Raw genomic sequence first — 25049 nt, 5'->3', positions numbered from 1 at the left:
TGACCTCCTGCGAGCGGTCTGGGTTTGTTTAAGATATGTGCTATCGGGGTGACTGCGTGCACCCTTATCGCACTTAGAGTATATCCCACGATCGGGAACTGTCCGATGCGTGGGTCTAAAACTAAGATCAAAATACATTCTCATGTTAGCTATATAAGCTAGGATTTGAATAAAATAAAATTAGTTTGAAACAATAACTCCGTATGAAGACGTCCTCTAATTCGGACGGTCTTTCATAAATAAAACCGTTGATGAACCGCACACAAATATATTTACACTGAAAAGAATACGGGGTTATTAAAAAGATTAGCCATCCTACTTAATACTGCCAACTTACTAGTATTATCCTACTTAGTTAAGTTTAGTTTCTTCTGTATATATAAAAACCATCTCATTCTCTCGTCATAGTTAAATGAAGTACATACTTAGTCAAGAGCGAAAGAAAGCCAAATGAAACAAGTTAATGAGGTATTACGATTAAAAATCTTTATTAATTGAAGTAAGTTCTAATGTTAATGCAAATATCCTTTAGGAAAACCTAGCACTAGCGATCATTGGTAGGGTGGGGATATCGCTGCTCAATACCACCTGAGTGGCGCATATGGTTATGTAGGACTCGATTACTCCCTCTCTCAGACTATTTCAGTTCTGCCTCTCATTCTATATAAAATCTCAATACCAATGACCGCGAGCAATGAGCCTAGCAGAATATTAACCAGGGAGCCTCTCCAATGCCCGACTAACACTGAGCCGGAAAATCATCACGTGTTCTGCGAAATAGGACTCCCCGACCATCCGTTCGATTTCTTGACCGGATCTTTCCCGTATATGTACGTTATATGCTACAACTTAACGGACCGTACCGATGATGTAATTTCCAGTAATAATGGATTACATTACTTTTGCCATGCCTGTCGTGAAGTTGAGAAGGAAATGTTATCCTTCATGCGCCAGACCAGAAGCGCAAGCCCCAGCAAGCTAAGATCTGGCACACCCCCTCGGCCAGCTCCCGACCCACACAACAACTCCAATGGTGTTGAGATCGGGAGCCGTTATGATTCGGCAACCGAATGTGCCGGGATGGAATTGGCAGCTGTTCCGACAGTTATATCCATGGAGTCCACTGAGACACTGTCTCAGTCATTGACATCGCAGAATTTTTTTTGACAAGAGCCGATGCACCGACTGAAGTTGTTAATGCTGCATAACCAAAGACCCTTACCGCTGTTCCACCACTAAAAACAATATTTGTTTCACGGCTTGCCCCTGGCCTCGCGTCGGAAGATGTACTTGCCCATATATTGAGCGGCATAAACTTGAACTTAATGAAATCCAAATCGACGCCATGCTACTTGTTGAAACGCACCTCACAAACAGATACAACTTTTATATTAGAGGGTATACCTTCCACCGCACAGATCACCCAGATGGTAAAGAGAGAGAACGCATCAAACATGATTTTCACCAAAGGTTTGCAACAAATTACTTGCAAGCTACGTCCATTATAGTGCAGTCAGGTAACGGCAACCTTTGCATTGCTGCTGTCTACTGCCCACCTCGCTTTACAATCTCTGAAGGCCAATTCATGGATTTCTACAACTCTCTTGGAGATCGTGTCATAGCTGCAGGAGATTACAACGCCAAGCACACGCATTGGGGATCCCGCCTCGTGACCCCCAAGGGAAGACAACTGTATAACGCTCTCATCAATGTGAGAAATAAACTGGACTACGTTTCCCCTGGTAGCCCCACATATTGGCCAGCAGACCCCAGAAAGATACCTGATCTAATTGACTTCGCGGTGACAAAAAACATCCCACGCAATTTAATAAACGCCAAGGCCCTTCCGGACCATTCTTCAGATCACTCGCCGCTGTTAATAACCCTTCTTCAAAGCCCAGAAACTACGGATCGCCCCTACAGGCTGACGTCGCACAGAACCAATTGGATGAAATACAAAATGTATGTGAGTTCCCATTTTGGAAGAGGTACTTGTGACTGCAGCCAGGATCTCATCACCACAACAGACGGATGTGCAAAAAATCAAATTCAAAACGAACCAGCAAATTGAACAGCTTATCCAAGAAAAGAGGCGTCTGCGACGGGCGTGGCAAACCAATAGATCGCCAAGCACAAAGCAACGTCTAAATGAAGCCACACGCAAACTAAGCCGGGCCCTGAAGCAAGATGCCGAAAAAGCACAATTAAGATATATTGAGAAACTCTCGCCAACCAGCACAAAGCATCCCTTATGGAGAGCTCACCCAAATTTAAGTTCACCGACTGAAACCGTCACCCCGTACTAAGAAAGTCATCTGGTTGCTGGGCCCGCAGCGACAAAGACAGAGCCGAAACTTTTGCCTCACATCTCCAGGGCGTTTTCCAGCCGAACCATGCTGCAAATCAATTTGAACTACCTCTAATCCAAACTGAAACGGAATCTACTCCAGCATCATTTCGTCCGAACGAGATCACCAAGGTCATCAGGTAGCTGAGCCGAAAAAGGCTCCCGGCGATGACTTAATAACTCAAAAAATGATAATTGAACTTCCGAATTGTGCTATTGAGGTCATCTGTAAAATCTTCAATGGGATCATAAGTCTCTGCCATTACCCAACAAAATGGAAAAAATCTATAATTATAATGATACCGAAGCCCGCAAAAGACCACACGATTCCGTCATCTTACCGACCAATAGGTTTAATATCATGCTGGTCCAAGGTATTTGAAAAATGCGTACTAAAGCGCATAATTCCTTACCTGGGAGCTCACAACTTCATCTTAGCTCATCAATTTGGCTTCAGAGAAAAGCATGGAAATATAGAGCAAGTTAACAAAATAACATCAGAAATTCGCACAGCCTTCGAGCATCGAGAATATTGCAGCGCGATATTTCTAGATGTTTCTCAAGCATTCTACCGCGTCTTGCTCATCGGCCTCATGCACAAAATTAAAACACTTTTGCCGGTATACACGCACAAATTACTTGAGTCGTATCTCTACAACAGAGTCTTCGCAGAGAGGTGCAACGCAACAACATCCGACACTTATTCAATCGAAGCTAGAGTTCCACAAGGAAGCGCACTTGGGCTTACTTTATTTGTCCTATACACAGCGGATATCCCCACAAGCAACCAGCTAACATTATCCACATTCGCTGAGGACACTGCGATCCTCAGCCATTCCAGATGCCCAGTCCGTGCAACAACCCAGCTCGCCAACCACCTTAAGGTAGTCGAGAAGTTGCTATCTGACTGGCGTATCAAAATAAATGCACAAAAGTGTAAGCACATAACGTTCACTCTCAACAGACAACAGACGGAGGGCATCCGCTCTACCTGAACAGCACGCAGATCCCCGAAGTCAACGTGGTAACGTACCTGGGCATCCATCTGGACAGACGCCTAACATGGCGAAGACACATTGAATGCAAGTAAATTCATCTAAAACTAAAAGCCAGCAGCCTCCACTGGCTCATAAACTCCCGATCGCCCCTGTGTCTGGACTACAAGGTCCTGCTCTACAACTCCCAGCTCTGGGGGAACGCGTGCAGCACCAATCTAGACATCATACAGCGCGCCCAATCAAAAATCCTGGGAAGTATCACCGGGGCACCATGGTATATTCGCAATAAAAACATCCACAGGGATCTCGGCATTCCTGCAGTTAAGAACGAAATAAAAAAACAAAAAGCGTCCTACAAGGAAAAACTCTCTACCCATCCAAATCCTCTAGCAAGGGACTTGATACGGGTTTCCAGAAGAAGCGGCCTGTGGGAGTAAGACCTCAAAGGCCGGCGCAAAGCACTTCGACCACAGGTGTCACTGCAGTGCCAAAAAACTAAATACTTCCCAGGTGATTGCGTTTACTGAAACCTAGTTAGAGCCGGAGATTCAGTGCTCCGAAAATTACCCAGCTAAGTACACAATTTATAGATTGGACCTTCATTCCCAGCAAGGAGGTTGAGTTTTAATTACCGTTGACTCCAGCCTTATCTCCAAACAAATCAAAAATGACGATCTCACAGGTATTGACTTTATCTGTGTTAAACTATCATTTCCAGGTAGTTTCATCTATAGAACCTGTTCTTACGTTCCTCCATCTGCTGAAGAGCCTATTTATTGGAATCACCTTTCGGCAATTCAGGCTATTTCCAACATGCTTTCAGATACAGACCAACAAATAACTCTAGGAGACTTCAATATACCTGGAGCTTGTTGGTCATAAGATGGTACGTCCAATGTCCTCCAAACTGCGGCACAGCATGACCTCATAGATGGCTTGCATGACATTTCTTTGTCTCAAGTTAATCATGTCTTAAATTCTTTAAATCGCTTACTAGATCTGTGTTTCATCTCTGATCCTGTAAACTTACTGGTGTAAACTTAACAAGAGTTGATCCATTGACGTTTTCATCGTGTCCATCGATACGGGAACTGTCGTAGAGAATAAATCTGATCGCTTAGCTAATAAAGTTCGCTGCTTTCGTAAAGCAAACGTTTAAAGGCTAAATATTTTAATTTCCGGATTTAATTGGTCCGATCTATACATGTGTACTTACATGGCATCCGCCTTGGATATTTTTTACAGTCAATTCGTTCTGTTTAACGTGTGTTTTGTTAACCAATCCGTCGGTTTTTCGTAAACCTAAAAAATATTAAGTCTAGGCTTTATAATATTATAAACGTTCCGGTTCTCTTACTGCTCTTTCTAGTAATCTTAGCGCTCGGTCAAACTTTACCGTGGTCAACGCGCAGTGTTATAAGATTTATTTAACTCGCTGTAGGGTCAAGATCACGCATGACCCGAAACAGTTTTATAACTTTGTTAATACTAAACGTAAACCCAATTTATATCCTTCCCCGCTTTCATTTAATAACAATACAACAAACTCTGATCAGGCCATTTCCGAACTTTTTGCCGACTTTTCCAAAACTACTTATTCTTCCTCAAATAGTTTAGATCAGACTTACTCTTTTGATTTGCCCAGGTCGAACCTAATTTTCAGTCGTATTTTAAACGAAAGCTCCCTTAGTTTGGATCTTCATCGTGTAAACCCAGTTTATTCACCAGGTCCCGATGGAATACCAGGCTGCGTGCTCAGGTATTGTGCCAGGGCTCTGTGCAAACCCCTTCTGAAATTGTGTACCGTATCTTTAAAAACCTCAGAATTTTCCCTTATTCGGAAAGAATCATTTATCATTCCTCTCCACTAAAAAGGTAGCAAATCGGACGCATGCAACTTTAGAGGAATCTCTAAGTTGTCGGCAATTCCAAAACTTTTCGAGAATGTAATCACTCCTTACTTGCAGCATTTATGCAGATTCGTAATTTCTCCATGTCAGCATGGATCGACCACTATAAATCTCCTGGAACTCACCTCTTTTGTTATTAGGTGTTCCAACGTAACTTTCAAACCGATGTGATTTACTCAGACTTCAGTAAAGCTTTTGACCCGGTTATTCACTCTCTTCTTGTAAAGAAGCTTGACTTAATCAGGTTTCCGTCGATCTTCTTAAATGGATTTTGAGTTATTTGAGTGACAGATCTCAAAAGGTTCTGTTTAAAAATGCTCTATCCTAATTCCTTAGTGTCACATCTGGCGTCCCACAAGGTAGCCAGCTCGTCCCGCTGCTATATACTTTGTTTATCAATGACCTCCCGCTGGTTCTAACGAACTCTAGAGTACTTATGTACGCTGATGACGTTAAACTATGCCTGCAGTGTAAGGACAGCTCTGGCCAGTCAGACCTGCAATCGGATCTTAATAACTTTCAAGCATGGTGTCGTGCTAACTTATTACATCTCAAAAGCTTCAAATGCAAACTGATGACATTGGAGTATAGTTCATGCGTCTGGAGTCCTCAATTTGGAGTCCATATTAACCGTATTGAATCTGTTCAAAAGAACTTTTTATTTTTCGCCCTCCGTAGCCTACCCTGGGATGCTGACTTAAGATTTCCGTCTTATTCTAGCAGACTTCTATTAATTTACTTAACCGTAGAACGATGCTTGGTGTCGTATTTCTTAATAAGCGGTGATGTTGAAAGCCCCAATCTGCTAGGGCAGCTCAATTTCCACGTTCCTCGACTTACGTCTGGAACCCATATCCCATTAGTATTAAATAACTGTTGGCACGAATCCATTGTGATTCACAAAACAGGCCTACAGGATTTTGTTAAAAGAATAGTTCACCAATCAAGATAAAAGATCAACCATGTGGTTTTTTTTGGACACTATGAACTGTAAAGTTTAAAATTAAATGGCATATCTGTGCTGATTCTTTGATCACGTGGTAAGTGCAACAAGAAACATTAAGTATTAAGAAAAAACTGTATTTTTCTGAATCATTTACTTTTTTTCTTGCGAAAATCGGTCAGAAACCTTTTTAGGCTTTAATACAACTACTTGACTAAAATCATCCCATGGTTGAAGGGAGTTTACGATTCCATAAATTACATACATAACAATATTAATTTTTAATTAAAAAAAAGAATTATCTCATGATCTCTAAATTTAGAATACACCAATACAACACCAAAAACAAAGGATACAAAAATTATTAATAAAAACTTTCCGTGATTTCAGGGGTCACAATATTACTTTCCTAAGTGGCTTCCCTGCAGATTTTCACATTGAAGGTCTGAACGAGATAACTCCAGCTGGTTTAGTTGAATACATTCAAAACTATACCAATTGGGATTTACTTGGTTCACGAATGGCTGGAGATATGCCCATTAAGCCATGGGATGGTCTGAGATATGCATTCGAAGTAAGTTACATTCAACTAAATTCTATCTTTATAATTTGTTAATGAAAATAATATTTTTTAAATTTAAATATAGCTTATATATGCTCTTTCAAAATATTGCAACATAGTCTGGGCGTCATATTCAAATATAGGTGTTCTTCTGAATTCCAAATTTGTTAAATAAAATAAATTTAAATGTAAAATGTGACGAATGTTTTTAGGCGTGCAGATGTAAGTAGTTAGGGGACAGTAGGTCGCGCTGGTTCCTCCTCAAAATTAGGTCTGTAGTAGGAGGTGGGATTTGAAAAAAGGACTAATGCCCCTATTGCCCGTGTACATTCATTTGCAGTTTGCAATTGGATCAATGAGAATATTATAATATCATGGCGATCTTGCGGTTTTTGGCCCAGTTTTAACTTAATTTCAATTTCCGTCCACTTCGGATTGCATGTGAACGTAAAAAATAAACCAGTAGTTCCATTATTTCGCACGTACGTCATAACGTCTTGAGCGTATTCGTGCATGTGGCGCGGGCTTCCGGTATAAGATGATGGAAGAATCGTCAGTCCTAAGATCGTAGCTTTGCCTAATTGAATCGGATGAACGCTAAACGTTCGGTCTCAAGTTTGACATAAATGTCGACAGCGAATTGATTGAATAGCCAACGGCACTTCAGAATGACATTCTCCTCATGTGTACGAATCATCATACGATACGCATAGTAATTCGTTGCGCTTATTCTTATATTCGTTGATACGCCTGAAAATGCAAAATTAAATGAATTGATAGTGTGTAACGACCCTCTTTTGGGGTGCTCGGCCTAGCTCGCCGGAGTCGGGGTTCGTACAGAAAATTTGTAGTGTCCGAGTCCCTCGTGTCCCAATAATCAGTAAATAGGCAAGAGGGGAGAGGTAATTTTAATACAAGCTTTATTGATCAAGATATATAGTGAAACCTGTGGAAAAAATACAGTGTGGTTGCTGCTGTGGGGGTGTCTTGTTGATACCCTGGTTGCGGGTAGATCCGTGTCCCGGTCTTCGATGGTGCTCAGCCGGCTGGCTGACGATGATACCCGGTGGTGGGTGATGCGACACTGCGACTAGGGTCCAGTGGGTCGACTTGTTGTTCCCCTGCTCGGGCGATGCGACTGCTGATTGTCGGCGTGGCGATACCCTGTATCGGTGATGCGATCGTCGGTGATCGGCTTGTGAGTACCCTGTTCGGGTGATGCGACTGTCTCGTAGTCGGCTTGTGAATACCCTGTTCGGGCGATGCGACTGTATCGTAGTCGGCTTGTAAATACCCTGTTCGGGCGACGCGACTGTCTCGTGGTCGGCTTGTGAATACCCTGTTCGGGCGACGCGACTAGGGTGCGTGACCGTTGCGGCTGGCCGCTGTCGTGGTCACGGTAGGTGGGTCCGGGTGACGTCACTCGAGGTGAGCGATCGTTGTGCCTAAGCTCGCACCGTCCCTAACGCCTTTCTGCTACCCTGTAGCTATCAAGATCCGCCGGCAAGGGCCAGATCTTCTCCCCTCCTATGCTTGCTTGGCGAATGTGGCGAACCTCATTCGACGCCCTCCCCTATTCCTGATCTGCCATCCAAGGGCCAGGTCAGAACCCCAAGTCTATACTACCTGTACGGCGAGGTCATACGGACCGCGCTCGATACCCTGTTTCCGCGAGATCTGCCATGCAAGGGCCCGACCTCGTCCCACGGCTGACTATCTGTGCGAAGTCCGCCAACTAGGGCCAAACTCCGCTCCTCCCAGCTACTTCGTTAGATCCGCCTGCAGGGGGCCAGATCTAGACCTAACGCTACCTTCACCTTTCCTACCTTCTTTTCTATTAAGGTCCGCCGCCAGGGCCAAACCTTATTCTACTGCTAAAGCTAGGATTAGTACTACTTGTTAACTCACCAGTTGACTGCTCGGCTGCTCTGCAAAAGTGAAGTTGCACTGGCCGGTGCGTCGCTTTATATAGCCGGTCGACAGCTGTTCTCCCCCGATCGATAATCGATAATTCCCCGATGACCGATAGGCAGGGCGTTGCCAGATCGATCGTATCCATTCGATTATCGTCAGCTGTTCAGGGCTGGACGCGCTATTCCTTGGCCGGCGTTGCCACTACTATTCTTAATCTTATTTGAAAGCTTAATTCTTCTTATGGATTATATTTGTTGTTGCGACGTGGGTCGTCGCACTCCCCCCTCCTTTGCCAGTTTAAATTTTCGAGGTGGTTCTGATGACTTCTCCTGCCAATCTAGCTGGGTTGACCCGTTATTGAATTTGACCATTGTGCTAGTGTTCTTGTGTGAGTGTATTTGTGTTATTAGGTTCGGTGTTGTCGAGTGCTATTCCCTGTTCTCCTAAGTATTTCTTCATGTTATTTACATATGCTCTTTGTGTCTTGCCCGACCCTACCTCTTTTACTACCGCTATTACTGGTGACTCTAGTTTTACGACCCTGAATGGACCCTCAAACTTCGGTGCGAGCTTGGCTGAAAACTTGTTGTAAGCTTTTGACAGTGGGTGTTGTCGAACCCACACCATGTCCCCCTTTTTCGGCTTCCATTCGCGTTTCCTCAGGTTATATGTTCTGGCTTGGTCCTGCGCTGCTCTTTCCATGTTCTTTCTTGCTAGCTCACATGTTTCCTTGATTCGTGCTATTCTTTCTTCCATGGTCTCCTCGTTTATCGCTGAGCCTTTTGTCGCTTCATCGAACAGACTTCCCGCCAGCCTCGGTTCTCTCCCGTATGTGAGGTATGCCGGGCTGTATCCAGTTGACTCCGACCGGCTGCTGTTAAATGCTAGTGTCAGCTCCGGTAGTACATCGTCCCATCGGTCGTGCCTTTCTCCCGCGAACTGTGCGATCATGGTTTTTATTGTTCGGTTCGCACGTTCTGTCGGGTTTTCTTGCGGTGTATATGGAGCCGTGAATTGCTGGTGTACTCCCCACTTTGACATCTGCATTCTGAATTTGTGGCTTGTGAACTGCACTCCGTTATCTGAGATTAACACCTTTGGAGCCCCGGTGCGTGCCAGTATTTTCTCTCGGAACGTTTTGAGGACTGCGTCTGTGGTCGCTTTCCGTATTGCTGTCAGCTCTACCCATTTTGAGAACTTGTCAATGAATACTAGTAGCATATTGTTGCCGTGACTTGATCTAGGTAATGGGCCCACGAAATCGACGCATAGTGTTTCGCCCGGTGCCTCCGCTATCCGTGTGAGCATTCTTCCGGACGCCTGCTGTTGTGACACCTTGTACTGTTGACATGTCGTGCATCGGTCGATATAATTCTTGACTTCCCGATGCATTCCTGGCCAGTAGTATCGCGTAGCAATCCTGTGCTTGGTCTTTCTTACTCCCAGGTGTCCTGCCGTTGCTGTTTTGTGGTTTTCTTCCAATACTCTCGCTCGTTGGTGTTTGCCTACGCAGAGTTTCCAGGGTTGTATGTCTTCGTCTGCTGCCCATGACGGTAGGTGTCTATATAATTTGTTGTTTTCGACACAGTAGTCTGGCCACCGACTCGGATTCTTCTCAATGTCTATTAGTTTTTCTCTAATCCATTTGTCTTCCGCTATCTCGGCACTTTGGGCCTCTTCGGTAGGTTGTCTTGACAGTGTATCGGCTACTACATTGAGTTTACCCTTCCGATATCGTACCTCAAATGAGTATGGTTGTAGTGCCAGTGCCCATCTCGCCACCCGTCCTGACGGACTCTCTATGGAGTTCAGCCACTTTAACGCCAGGTGATCCGTTATTACCACGAAGTGGTATCCTTCCAGGTACATCCTCATCTTGTGTATACCCCAGTGTATCGCGAGGCATTCTTTTTCTGTTGCTGAGTAGTTCATTTCCTCCTTCCTTAGTTTGCGGCTCGCATATGAGATGACGTGTTCTCCGTCGTCGTCTTCTTGCGTGAGTACTGCCCCTAAGCCGCAGTTGCTTGCATCTGTTTGCAATATGAATGTCTTTGTGAAATCTGGGCATGCGAGTACTGGTGCTTCTGTCAGTGCCTTTTTTAGTTCTTCTGTTGCTCTTCCGTGTTCTTCTGTCCACTCGAACTTCGCGTTCTTCTTTATCAACTCAAACAACGGCTTCGCGATTTCGGTGAATCTGGGTACGAACCTTCTGTACCATGAGGCGACTCCCAGGAAGCTGTGAACTTGTTTTGTCGTTGTCGGCTCGGGCAGGTCCTTGATTGCGGCTATTTTGTCGGGGTCTGTGTGTATCCCCCTTGCGCTTACTACGTGCCCTAGGTACTTCAACTTGTCCTGGAAGAAATGGCACTTTTCCGGGTTGATTCGTAAGTTCGCTTTCCGTAGCCTTGCCAGTACCTCCTGGAGCTTTTCCAGGTGTTCTCTCTTTGTTCTACCGATCACTACAATGTCGTCGAGGTAGGCGAACGCGAATGGTTCCATCTCCGGGCCTATCACTGAATCCAGTGCCCTTTGGAACGTTGCTGGTGCGGTGTGCAGACCGAATGGCATGACCTTCCATTGGAATAATCCTCGTCCCGGTACTGTAAATGCCGTGTACTGTTTGCTGTTTTCTTCCATGGGTATTTGCCAGTAGCCGTTCTTTAGGTCCAGTGTGCTGATATACTTTGCCTCTCTCAGTTGGTTAAGGATGTGGTCCATCCGTGGTACTGGGTATGCGTCTCGTTCCGAGTGCGTGTTCAACTGCCGGTAGTCAATACATAGCCTCCACTGGTTGTTCTTTTTTTTAACGAGCACTACCGGTGAGCTATAGGCTGAGTGCGAGGGTTCGATCAGGTCTTGTTGTAGGAGTTCCTCCACTAGGTCGTGAATTATCTTCTGCATTGCCGGGTTTTTCGGATAGTACCTTTGCTTCAGTGGTCTGTCGTGTTTCATGTATATCTTGTGTTTTGCAATATGACTTGTCCCGTGGATTTCACCCATCAGCTTTAGCTGCCTTTTTAGGAATTCCTCGACTTCTGCCTCTGTCGGTTCTGCTGCCGCTATTCCTACTTTCTGGTGTTTCTGCTGTTTTCCAGTCTGTGGCTTGAGCTGAGTGGTTAATCCTCCGCACCGCAGTGTCGTATCACACTGTGCCAAGAAGTCTACCCCTAGTAGTATACCTCCGATAACGTCGTCCAGAATTAGTAGCGTTATTTCTGCTTTGCTTTCCCCTAGTTCGATCTTTAGACGTAGTTCTTCTGTGGCCGTCGTTGTAGTTCCATCCGCTAGATTTATTACCTCGTCTGTTGGTTGGACTTCGCCATACTGTCGGAGTTTGTCCGCTAGTTTTTCGCTTATGAAACTTCTCGTTGCGCCTGTGTCGACTATTCCTTCGACCTGCACGCCTGCCGCCTTGACTTGGGCGATGATCTTCCGGCCGTCAAACCTGATCATCGTCTCTGGTGGTATGTCTGGGTTGGCACTGGGTGTCCCACCTGACTCCCAGCGCCTCTTTCGTTTCCCTCGTATCTTCTGCAGCAGTCGATTGTTCTTGTGTTGTCCCTTCCACATATCCAGCAGAACAGTCTCGCCGGGTTGTTACACCGATGCGCCATATGCCCTGGTTGTTTGCATCGTCGGCACAGGTTGTTTACGTTGGGTATTCCTGCCGTTCTTGCTTGTGTCTGCTGTGGGTATTGTGTTCCTAAGGCTTCGAATTCCTCCGTTAGTCTTAGGTAGTCCTGTAGCGACTGTACTTCACTACGTTTGGCATATCTCTTGAATTCCACGGTGCTGTTCCTATATGTCCATTCTAGTTTTTGTTCCTCGCTTAGTGTGGTGTGAGACATCATCTTCCGTAGTTCCCGTATGTAGTCTTTTGCGGGTTCCTGTGCGTACTGCTGACGTCTCGTTATCCGCTCCATTGCTCGTTCCCTATAGTCCGCCGGTACGTAATACCGCGTAACCTGTGCCTTGAACGTTGCCCAATCGTGGATCTTTTCTGGGTTTGTCCGCCACCAGTCTAGGGCTGCACCTTTCAGTATTACCACTGCTGCCGCTGTAATGTTTTCTAGCCCTATATCGTAGGCTGCTGCCAGTTCTTCCAACCGTGTTATGAACTCTAACGCGTCTCCTGACCCGTCGAATGTTTCGCCCCATCCTCGGATGGTATTTATGGCTGACGCGCGTTCCGATTGGCTGTTCCTTTTGAGTTCCGGCTTTGGCGAGCCTTCTTGGGTTTTTCCGGAGCTTGCTTCCTCCAAGTCTCTTTCTGTATCCGCGCTGTTTGTTGGTTTCATTTCTTTTTCCGCCTGTAGCATTGCTGTGATCACTTCCCAGTTTACCTCCACTACGGGGCTTTGTTTGTTCTTTGCATGTCGCTGGCTTAGTTCTCTCAGCCTGTTGACTCTTCCCTCGTCGTGGTCTCCGTTTTTTATGAAGTCTGATAGCTGGCGTCGTAGGTCTTCCACTATCAGCTCTGGTTCCATTCCAAACTCCCTTCTGTATTCTTCCAGCTGGGTCTTGTTTAGACTTGTTACCCATCCGCGGGTTAACTTCTCTGTTGCCATGGTTTTTTACTTTGTTATTAAGGACTACGAGGTTTTCAGGACGTTGGGCGCCACTGTAACGACCCTCTTTTGGGGTGCTCGGCCTAGCTCGCCGGAGTCGGGGTTCGTACAGAAAATTTGTAGTGTCCGAGTCCCTCGTGTCCCAATAATCAGTAAATAGGCAAGAGGAGAGAGGTAATTTTAATACAAGCTTTATTGATCAAGATATATAGTGAAACCTGTGGAAAAAATACAGTGTGGTTGCTGCTGTGGGGGTGTCTTGTTGATACCCTGGTTGCGGGTAGATCCGTGTCCCGGTCTTCGATGGTGCTCAGCCGGCTGGCTGACGATGATACCCGGTGGTGGGTGATGCGACACTGCGACTAGGGTCCAGTGGGTCGACTTGTTGTTCCCCTGCTCGGGCGATGCGACTGCTGATTGTCGGCGTGGCGATACCCTGTATCGGTGATGCGATCGTCGGTGATCGGCTTGTGAGTACCCTGTTCGGGTGATGCGACTGTCTCGTAGTCGGCTTGTGAATACCCTGTTCGGGCGATGCGACTGTATCGTAGTCGGCTTGTAAATACCCTGTTCGGGCGACGCGACTGTCTCGTGGTCGGCTTGTGAATACCCTGTTCGGGCGACGCGACTAGGGTGCGTGACCGTTGCGGCTGGCCGCTGTCGTGGTCACGGTAGGTGGGTCCGGGTGACGTCACTCGAGGTGAGCGATCGTTGTGCCTAAGCTCGCACCGTCCCTAACGCCTTTCTGCTACCCTGTAGCTATCAAGATCCGCCGGCAAGGGCCAGATCTTCTCCCCTCCTATGCTTGCTTGGCGAATGTGGCGAACCTCATTCGACGCCCTCCCCTATTCCTGATCTGCCATCCAAGGGCCAGGTCAGAACCCCAAGTCTATACTACCTGTACGGCGAGGTCATACGGACCGCGCTCGATACCCTGTTTCCGCGAGATCTGCCATGCAAGGGCCCGACCTCGTCCCACGGCTGACTATCTGTGCGAAGTCCGCCAACTAGGGCCAAACTCCGCTCCTCCCAGCTACTTCGTTAGATCCGCCTGCAGGGGGCCAGATCTAGACCTAACGCTACCTTCACCTTTCCTACCTTCTTTTCTATTAAGGTCCGCCGCCAGGGCCAAACCTTATTCTACTGCTAAAGCTAGGATTAGTACTACTTGTTAACTCACCAGTTGACTGCTCGGCTGCTCTGCAAAAGTGAAGTTGCACTGGCCGGTGCGTCGCTTTATATAGCCGGTCGACAGCTGTTCTCCCCCGATCGATAATCGATAATTCCCCGATGGCCGATAGGCAGGGCGTTGCCAGATCGATCGTATCCATACGATTATCGTCAGCTGTTCAGGGCTGGACGCGCTATTCCTTGGCCGGCGTTGCCACTACTATTCTTAATCTTATTTGAAAGCTTAATTCTACTTATGGATTATATTTGTTGTTGCGACGTGGGTCGTCGCAAGTGGAAACCAATAATAGCAATAATTATGTGTGAATATTGTACTTCTAATTGGATCGACCATCTTCAATGTGATGTCGTATCCATTTTGCCCTTGCCCATAAATGATTAGATATTGTAACGCTTCGTACAAACGATGTGTCTCGTTTACACGATGCATGTTATTGCTTCATCGCTGAACGACAATGTCTCGCGATTTAGTTGGATCCCCAACACTGATTGCAGCAACATCATTAAAGGTGCGTGCATTGAATCTTCACGCATGTTCACCTGCTGGGATACAATCCGGCCTTATGACAAATTTGTGCATATCCGATGGAATTCGTTCCAATGCTGTCTTGAACATATTAACCACAGCATAATTAGCGTGAAAAAATGATTGCAACTGTTAAATATTTCGTCTCTTTAACTGTTGTGTTCGCTGAATATTGCACATTCAGCGTATTCACCATCTGATCGTGTGATGGTGTAGTGTGTGGTGTATATGTAGTGGTTATGTGCTGCAATTCATTGTGTTTGTGTGAGTTAATGGTTATGTCTGTTGAATCTTTTACCTTGCAAATCGGCATGAAGCCGCCTTCTCGAATGATATTAGCTCCACCGGAAGTCATCCGAAAGCAGTTATTGTATTCAAGGATGTGAATTTATTTATTAAGAATAGCAAATATCTGCCCTTTTAAATCCATATCCTTAGCTCAGACCGGATAACGAGTGTTTTTCAATGATATGCCACGACTCACATCAGGTGGTCAGAGGCAAGGATAGATGTCTTAAGATATTATTTTTGTTAAAGTCTAATGACATTTTAAAATATAACAGAGAGTACATGTCGTTGTAAAGTGAACATAAAACGCGAAAAGGATCGTGTGCCTCGAAATTAGTTTTACAAATATCAAAAGCTATAGGCCGAAAGTAACGTGATGGCCTAGAAGGAACTGAAAAACGTATTTGACTTGGAATCTGACTGGAAAAAAAGATGTCCATTCATTAGTTTATGAAGGAACATCACGCCGTGGCAGGTCCCACGATCCTTAAGAGAGGACAGGTCCAAAAGGCGTAGTCTGTCAGCATAGGGAGGAAGGCGGCGATGTGGGTCCCAGTCGAAACCCCGAAGAGCGAACAAAAGAAATTGTTTCTGTACCGATTCGATAAGGTCCTGATACTTTGCATATTGGGGGGACCATACACACGAACAATATTCGAGTATGGGCCGAACCAGAGATATATATAAAAGTTTTGTAGTGTAGGGATCATCGAATTCCCTAGACCATCGTTTTACGAAAGCAAAAACATCCTTTGCTTTACAGACAATTATACCGATGTGATCGGTGGGTAAATAGAACTCCAATATCCGTTACAGAACAAATACGTTCAAGAACACTCTTGCCTACGGAATAGTTGGCATGGAAACAATTTCTGCGGTAAAACGACATGTATTTACATTTAGATTTGATAAGAAACAATAAATTGTGAGTGCACCAGGGCAACGTGTTCTTTAAGGGGGTCTTCTTATTCAAAACCCGTTTTTTGGACCCTTTTTAAAAAAATTCTTATTTGAAAACGCAAAGAATAATTGAAAACTTTTTTTATTTATTGTATTCAAAAATGTTCAAAGTAACTAAAAAAGTTGTTCTTGCCTCGATACGAGGGTTGTTCAAAGAGTAATGAGACTTCAAACTTGGTGGTCGAAAAAAAAGGTGTCGTCCTGGCGGCCACGATTCAGGGTCTCCAGAGCGTCCGAAATGAAAAATAAAAACGGGGTTATAATCAGAATAAATGTCATTTTCGGGTGACGGAACTGATTTTTTTTTAAATTTTTTTAAACAAAATGGCGGCCATTCAAAAAAAAAAAATTCGATTTCGGGCTTTTTTTTTTTAGTTTAGTGTAAAAAAAAAATAGAAAAAAACATTTAAAAAAAAATCTGTTCCGTCACCCGAAAATGGTGACAATTCTGCGTCGATTCCACTTTGTTTCATGAAAATCGGTTCAGTTGAACTGGAGATATCATGGCCGCCAGTTCGAAAAACGTGGTTTCGAGATAAACGCGTTTGAAGTTTGAAAAAAGCTCATTTTGCGAAGACTTTGCTTCACAAATGAGGCTGTATCTTCTAAAGTATTTCGAATTTCTAAAAATCCTTTTGGGGACATATACACAACATCCCAAGCTATAAATAAATGCAAAAAAAAAAAATCGAAAAAAAAAAGTTGCCCAATGAGAAGACCCCCTTAAATCAGCTTGCAAAAGCTTAGGAGAGTCAGAACACCGAAGTCACTTGAACAAGGTTTGAGAATGAACCCTTGAATGCAACTCTTTGAGTTCGGTTCGACAAATAAGTAGAAATCCACTTGATCAACGTAACCGGAAAACCCAAAAGACAATGTTTCTTCAGCAGTAACTGATGATTCACCGAATCGAAAGCTTTGCTGAAATCTGTAAAGATAACATCGGTTTGGGAGTTATTTTTAAATGCATTTCTAATGACAACAACAAACTCAAGGAGATTTGTAGACGTTAATCTACGTTTCATAAAGCCATGCTGTGACGGGGACATTATTGAGCTACATTGGTGCTGAGTAGTAATTAAAAATTCGAATAATTTGGGAATCGCACTACGTTTTGCTATACCTCTATAGTGTTCAATATTAGATTTACTGCTCTTTTTATAAAGCGGAATGATAAAAGATTTTTTCCAAACTTTGGGGAAAAACGAATGCTGAAGTGATAACTGAAAAAGTCTAGACAGTGGTCTACATAATGATCTGGCACAATTTCTCAGAACGCAGCTAGGTACAAGATCTGGACCAGAGGAGAAGGAAAGTTTGATTGTTCTGAGATTATGAAGAACATCATCTTCGCTGATTACAGGCATAAAAATCAAATTGGAGAGCGGAAGTGGAAAAAAAATACTCTGAGTTATTATCGAAATTAATTTGTGAGTATGTAGTCTGGAAGAATTTTGCGAACAGGTCTGCGATATCAATATCGAAATGAAGACATAATGGAAATTGTTGAGATTTCCGTTTCGAGTTTACGAAAGCGTAAAAGTGCTTAGGGTTAGCCTGAAACTCAATTTTGCACCGATTTAAGTGGTTTCTGTAGCATTCTGAATTGTGTGCTACGAAATTTGTACGAGCAGTTAAATATTTCGAATGGTCGACTTGGAGACCAGATTAGCTATACTTTTTAAACAGTCTGGATTTCAAATTGTTTAGATAAGAAAGCCGACGAGAAAACCAAGGGGGCTTATGAGAAACTTCTGGTGAGGGAAATGAAGGAACATACATGCCGAAAACTGCGAACATTATGTCATAGAAACGCTTAACGATGTCTGAGAGAAACGTTGCAGGCTCAGCTTCCGGACACAATAGTAATGGAGTGGAGGCTTCAAGGGTTAGCTCCAAAGTGGGATGATAAACGTCCTCAGGACTAGAAAGAGGGTCAATTCTAGTGACGTAGGCATTGGCAAACTCAGAGACAAACGAAACTAAATTTAATTGTCCCAATGAGTGGTCAATAAGACCATGAATTAAATCGTGGGGTGAGGTGGGAACAAGTGCATCCAAGAAATGGAGGGCAGATTGAAATCACCCGTAACAATAAGGTGGTCATTAACACCAAGGGGAGAATGAATTTCTTGAATTAATGATAAATGCTGCATATATATATCAGTGTCGGACCTGGGTGGAGTATACGAACATGAAACGTAGGTAGAATAATCGTAAGCCTAGATACAAACCGCCACAAACTCTAGATCAGTGTCAATTTTAGAAATGATTTTTGAAACCAGATAGGATTTAACCGAGAACTGGTGTTCCGCATGTCCGTATTGGACGATTACGTCTAAAGATGGTACATTTCCCTGAAAAAATCTCAGAGTCAGACACAGAAGAGTTGAGCCATGTTTCTGTCAAGACAATAACATTTGCATCGAAAGATACACTATGGACGTGCAGCCTACTGAGACAAAAAATGCGGGACGAAGCCAGAAAGAACATTGAAGAGGCCCAGCAGGTATATAAGCGAAACTACGACAAAAAGGGCAAGCGAACGCACATCTACAGGTTGGGTGATCTCGTCGCAGTCAAGAAGACTCAATTTATCGCAGGAAGAAAGCTGAACCGTCCGAAGTCGTTCAAATAAAGCAAAACGGCCGGTACGACGTTCAAAAAACAGCCCAAGTCGAAGGGCTAAACTTAACAAGTACCAGTTGCGAATACATGAAGCTATGGAGGTACAAGCCAACAACGACGACGAGTTGGCTTCATCTGGGTCAGATGAAAATGAGCAAGAGGGCCGAGTGTAAGGTGTTAAGGTACAGCCTGGCAGCGAGTACACCTTTTGCGTCGTTGCGAATGGCAACTAGCCGATCATGAGAGGATCCCTCTCCAAGAGGGAGAGTTGCAGAGTGGCGAGAGAAGTCGCAAGGAGTAGTCGTGTTTTCTGGAGTGATTGTATTAAGTTGTTAAATAAAGCCACTAAAGTCGTATGAAGTTATGAATCAGTTGTCAAAGTTGCTAAAGTCGCCTACATTTACATTGTTCATTAAAGAAAGAAGCTAAAAGTTTATGTTATTCCCACACACATATTATAAATCATCTCAGAATTAACATTACAAACTCTACATCTATAAAATGCTGGATTATGTTGATAAGCTTTGCTGAATTTACCTGTCCCTCATTTGTTTGCGCGGGTAGCATCTACTTCCTCAACCTAGTAAAACAATTAATATTGAGCCCCCCACTCCAGCAAGGCTTCTTCCTGCGAACCTTAATTAAAGGTCTTTCAAATCCACGGTGGCCTCATAGCGCAGAAGGAAGTCCATAGGTTGGGTGGGCAGAGACAGGATGCATTGATGTCCTTTTTAGGGCTCCCCATTCTCTGTTGTATTCTCACGGTTAAGGGGATTGGTGTCAGTTCTCCGGTCTCATAATCCCGGCATGCGATTATGTAATTATGGCGTGATAGCCAGTATGCTTACTGAATGTGATTTAATTGTCGATTGCCAACATGTTTAAGCTCCGGATGGCCCTCGCTGTTTCTAGGACGGTCGGCCACTAAAGTTCTCTCAAAAATAACTCACATCTGCTCGAACTTCTGCTCTTGCTTTTGGTCAAGTGAACTGACCCGAAGCATCTACTTTTTGTTTTGTCAAAACGAGGTGTTGTTTTAAAACTAAAATATAAAATTTTCACCTAGAAAATCACTTCAAAAAAACTCTATCCTTCGTCCGCTCCGAGCAACTGAAAAATAAGATCGATGAAAAAAAGTTGCTCAAAACTCAGGTGGGGAAACTCGAGTCCCAGAATGAATGAATGAATACTTGCTGCTAAAACTTTCCTTGTTTTGTCGATATTGCATTTTTTCTGTATAAGCGCGCAGTTTGACTAAAAAAGTATATGAATTTAGTGGCTATTTTTGGACTCCATTGTCGATATTATTTGTTTCTCTAAAACTTTGTTGACGTCTCTTGTATGTAATTAATTAATTAATTAATTAAATAAGATAAATATAATTATTTCGTTCAGACCGAGACGTTCTTGCCGGTAGAATTGTAATGTATGTTAATAAAGGTTTCCCTCGAATGTAGTGTGCAAACAAAGGAATGTGCATTACAATAATTATTCATATCCATCATTTATCCGTCGAAATATAAATACACACTACAATGATTTAAGTTTTTGACATAATAGAATGAGATTAATTGACCAACTAATGTCCGAATCTTTCTAAGGGCTTAGTTTAGGTCCTTTTAATTCACTTTTTTCCACTCACTTTTCTAGTACAAATAACTCACAACTGAACATCAACAACCAACAAATTCGCTATTCTTTGACCACGTTTCTGGTCCACATTTTTTTAAGAACCACCTAATTTCCATGAAGTTGCACAAAGTCCTTTCTGAAATTTAGAATTTTTATGTCCGGACTAATAGTCGAACTAAAGGTTGATGCGCAGTGTAGACGTGTTGTCGAGATGCTTCAAGGCAAATTTTGGAAAACTCAGCGCTGAAAGCCACAAAGGCACGTAAGTCCAACAACGCTGCTGAGTCGACTGTATGCAGAGATTTTTTTTTTAAATGCGGCAGCTGACCCGCTCACTCTAAGCACAGTGCTGTCATTTCTTTAATGAAAGCTATTGCCAACACTTACCGGAAACAAATACTTTGCAACCGTCTTTTAAGAATGACGTTACCTTTTTACTCCTACATCAAATACACCTGGAGAAAAGCATGGTGGTGGCGCAATTTGAGAGTCTCAATCATGGTAGCAGTCTAGGACGTCGTGTGCAAACTTGTATGGAGGTTCATCCAGATGTGAGAGTTTTTAAACTTCCTTGTCATAAGTGGTAGAACGAGTAGTGAGGGGACGTAATTTTATTCAGAGAACAGGCCTGCTCAGTAATCAATTACTTTTTCGTTAGGGACCATCAAAGATGTATAAAACGAAGGTGACATTTTTTCGACTTGCCTTTGCTAATTCTGATTGAGTATAGCTTTGGGAAGATCTGAAAAGGTGTCTGCCAAATCTCAGGTGGCGTGAAAAATGCACTGATGGGCAGATACTGGTCAATATTACGTCGTGTATAAAAAAAAATCAGTGTGCTGCATGCAGCACCTTGCAACCTCGGCCGGAACCATGGTTTGACAGAAAATGTAGTACTGCACGTATCCGATCTGTCGATCTTCTTCAAACATCCAGCACGCTCAATACCCTCAAAAAATAATAATAATAATATCTGCTAGCTGAAGCAGCAAACTTACGTTCAGATCATGGAATATAAAATTCCCTGCGTAAAAAGTAGTACGGAATTTTGGGATCTTGAAAGGAAACTTTCATACAGGCAGAGCCATCCAGACTAGCGTAAAGCATCCCTTTTCGTCAGGAACCCATCTACAAAATGTTTAACGCATATGCCTTGAATATAGATAACTATGTGGTATACAAATAACTAAGGTAAGACTCGCAATTAACGCGGCAAAGACGAACAAAGCTCTACGCATAGACAGAAATCTCAGCAGAGTTGTACGAGTATCTGCATGCTACGCCTCAATTCATTCAGATGTTGAAATCGGCTTACAACCATATCCTGTTCACTGACTGCACCCCTACTAGCTTTAAGAAAATCATAATATTCCAAATAGTTTGCAAGTATAGGGAATATCCTGCCTGAATGCGTCTTTTTTTTTTACTTTTTCTTACGGACTGGGTATAATTTAACCGAGAATTCAGGAGGCCCTATGTTTTACGAAAATTAAAAGAGTTGTTGGCGAATATCGATGGTTTAAACATCGATTAAAATAATCAAAAGAAAATCGTTATTTTTATGAAAATATATATAATATATATATAGTCATGAATTCAGTGGAATCCCTAGTTATTTTTAATAATTACTATTTATTAATTGATAATCCACTGTTTTTTTATTTAATATTTCTTGTTATGAAGCCACGAATGCAGTGCGCAGTGATGCAAATATATCAATAGACGAAATAAATGTGACACCCCCCCTTTTTAAGAAAAGGAGGTGCTACATAAGGTACAAAATTATTTTATGCGGTGGCTTGCAAAAACAATTGCTCGTAACAATATAGGTTAGGTTAGGTTAGGTTTAACTGGACGGCCCTCGTGGGATCGTAGCGATTCCAGAACCGGAGAGCCTAGGTATCTATTTCTTGCTCTCATTAGTGCCGGACATTTGCAAATGAGATGCTCCAAGATTTCGGTTGCCTCGGATTTATCACATTTCCGACATTTGGCGTTGTTTGCCCAGCTTGACTGCATGTCCAGCAGACAGGCAGTGACCTGTAAGAATACCCACTAACATTCTGCAGTCCTGCCGCGGAAGATGCAGCACGTTGTGAGTGAGTTTCTCGTTGTGCTCTTTGCACATGATTTTTGGTATTCTGCAGGTTGCGGAATTGCTCCTCCACCTGCTTTTTGCGCTTGCGTCAGCCCGTCTCTCTAGCTCGCTTTGAAGCGTTCTTAGGGAGATAGAGATGTTTTCTGCTCTTTCACTCGCCAGTCCGTCGCCTTCCTTTGCAAGTTCGTCCGCGGTCTCGTTATTGCCTATGCCTTGGCGGCTGGGAACCCAGTAGATCCTTACTGACTTAGTCGTGCTCAGGCTATCTAGTCTCCCTGCTTGCCAGTACATTTTTGGAACTGACCGCTGATGATTGCATGGATCTTATCGCCGCTTGACTGTCTACGAACAAATTGACCGCCTCATGTGGGCGGTTTATGCTCTGCGCAAGCTCTGCTGCTTTCCTGATGATGAATACTTTCGCCTGGAATATACTGCAATGGCTTGGTAGCTTCTACGACAGCCTCAGTCAGATGTACTGCTTATGTCTCGACCAATTGAACTGTACCCGAATCCTTGTAGCGACCAGTTTCCTGATACAACCAGACGTTGTGCCGCTTTTCCTGCTGTTAGTTGCGCTTGAATATCTAGGGGATATATACCGATTATGGTTTCGAGTGCTTTGGTTTGCTTTTCTTTTCCATGGCTTGCCACCACACTAATACTCCATACAGCAGAGTCGGACGCACCTCCGATATGTAGACCCAATGCATTAGAGCTGGTGAGAGGCCCCATGTGCTGCTAACCATCTTCTTGGATGCATATAGCGTTATGGTGGCCTTTTACACCCTCTCTCCTAAATTGGGTTTTCCACGTCAGCTGCTGTCAATTACAATGCCGAGGTATTTGACTTATGTTTTCGGGGTCAGGTTTTGTTTATAAATTATATAAATTTTTATATTTTATGTATAACAGCATATATCTATGGTATACAATTGCAAAACTGCATAAGTAAACAACTTGTTCAGCAGTTTTAGATATTTTCTGCAATTCAGCCATTAACTCGTCAAGGGAATACCGTGAGTATTAATATTGTAACCATAGCCTGTGGTGGGTATGTTTAGGGTGTTTCCTGTGGTTGGGATACCCTGTCGTAGGTAATTTGAATTCGCAATGTGTGCGCGGGTTAGTCGGCTGGATGGATACCCTGTCGAGGGTGCTGCGACTCCGCAAAATATGCACAGATTAGTCGGCTTGATAATACTATGTCGTGGATGATTCGACTCCGTAATGTGTGCGAGGGCTAGTCGGCTTGGCGTAGGGCGCGTGATCTATTGCGGTCTGGCCGCGGGTCTGGTCACGGTGGGCGAGTCCGGGTGACGTCTCTCAAAGACAAAGATCGTTGTGGCCCAAGCTTGCACCGTTCCCTAAAGCATCAGTTATACCCTATACTTGCCAAGATCCGCTAATTTGAGCCAAACATTGTTCCATCCTATGCTGGCTCTCACGAGTTCGGCTGACACGAGCCTTATTCGATGCCCTCCCCTAATCAAAATCCGCTAGCTGGAGCCATATTTTGACCCACGTCTATGATACCTTCGTACAAGTTTGGTCAAAAGAACCGCACTCGGGTCCCCTGTATCCGCGAGATACCTTATCTAGAGCCGAACCTCGCCCCGCACTTATCCTTGCTCGCTCGGATGTCCTCCACTAGGCAAGATCCGCTATGTAGAACCGAACTTTGTCCCACTGCTACCTATTCCTCTGGTTCTATTAGGGTTAGTTGATTTTTAAAGACTTACTAGTTGTTGCCGGCTTGGCTGCTCTGCAAAAGTGATTTGTCCTGGCTTGTGCGCTGCTTTACATAGGCGGTTATCAGCTGTTCCTTTACGAGAGATATCCGACAGGTCTCGATAATCGATAGGTGAGGGTGCTGCCAGATTGGTAAGATTTACTCGATTAATCTCAGCTGTTCAGGGCCGGGAGCGCTATTCCGCCGCCGGCGTTGCCATATGGCGTCGGTGTATTTCAGGGGTGGCGACTTCCCTCTTATTTTCCCGAGCCTCCGTTCTTTTCTTAAGCCTAGTACTCTGACGAGAAAAACCCGCTGTCTAAATTAGACAGCGGAATCGCTGTTTATTTCGCTACCGAGTTAGTGTGACCAAAAAAATTAAGGAAAATCCTGAAATGCCATGAAAATGTACTTTTTATGGCGTTTAACGATTTTCTTTGGTCGCACTGGACAGCTGTTTGTAAACAAATATTCAAAAAAAATATTAAAAATATTAATAAATATGGCATTAAAATGTCCTTTGTGGGTTAAATTCCATATTATGGGCTTCCCCTTGACAGCCCCTATCAATGCCACCTTTTTCCTTCACCTTTCCCTCCATTAGTGGTGTCTAAATAAAACAAATGAATTATTTAGACAGCGCGATATAGTTATGTCGATGTTAGGGCCCAGTTTAGTAGCGGTCTCAGACAAGCCAGATCTTTATCAATCTCCGAGTCTTTTAGGTTTAGGGAGCTATTTCAACCAGGTCC

General features: G+C 43.8%; 1 protein-coding gene across 1 annotated transcript in view; it reads left to right on the top strand.

Annotated features, from left to right (window-relative positions):
• Positions 1–25049, top strand: part of Ugt50B3 (UDP-glycosyltransferase family 50 member B3) — a 52723-nt gene that overhangs the window by 15984 nt on the left and 11690 nt on the right. Inside the window, exon 4 of the mRNA XM_041775919.2 lies at positions 6589–6772. Coding sequence (XP_041631853.1) covers positions 6589–6772 — 184 coding nt within the window. The remainder of the gene's footprint in view (positions 1–6588; positions 6773–25049) is intronic.

The sequence above is a fragment of the Drosophila kikkawai genome, chromosome 2L (assembly GCF_030179895.1).
Source record: "Drosophila kikkawai strain 14028-0561.14 chromosome 2L, DkikHiC1v2, whole genome shotgun sequence".
Lineage (NCBI taxonomy): Eukaryota > Metazoa > Arthropoda > Insecta > Diptera > Drosophilidae > Drosophila > Drosophila kikkawai.
Note: the sequence above shows the minus strand (reverse complement) of the source record. Positions and strands in the feature narration are given on the sequence as shown.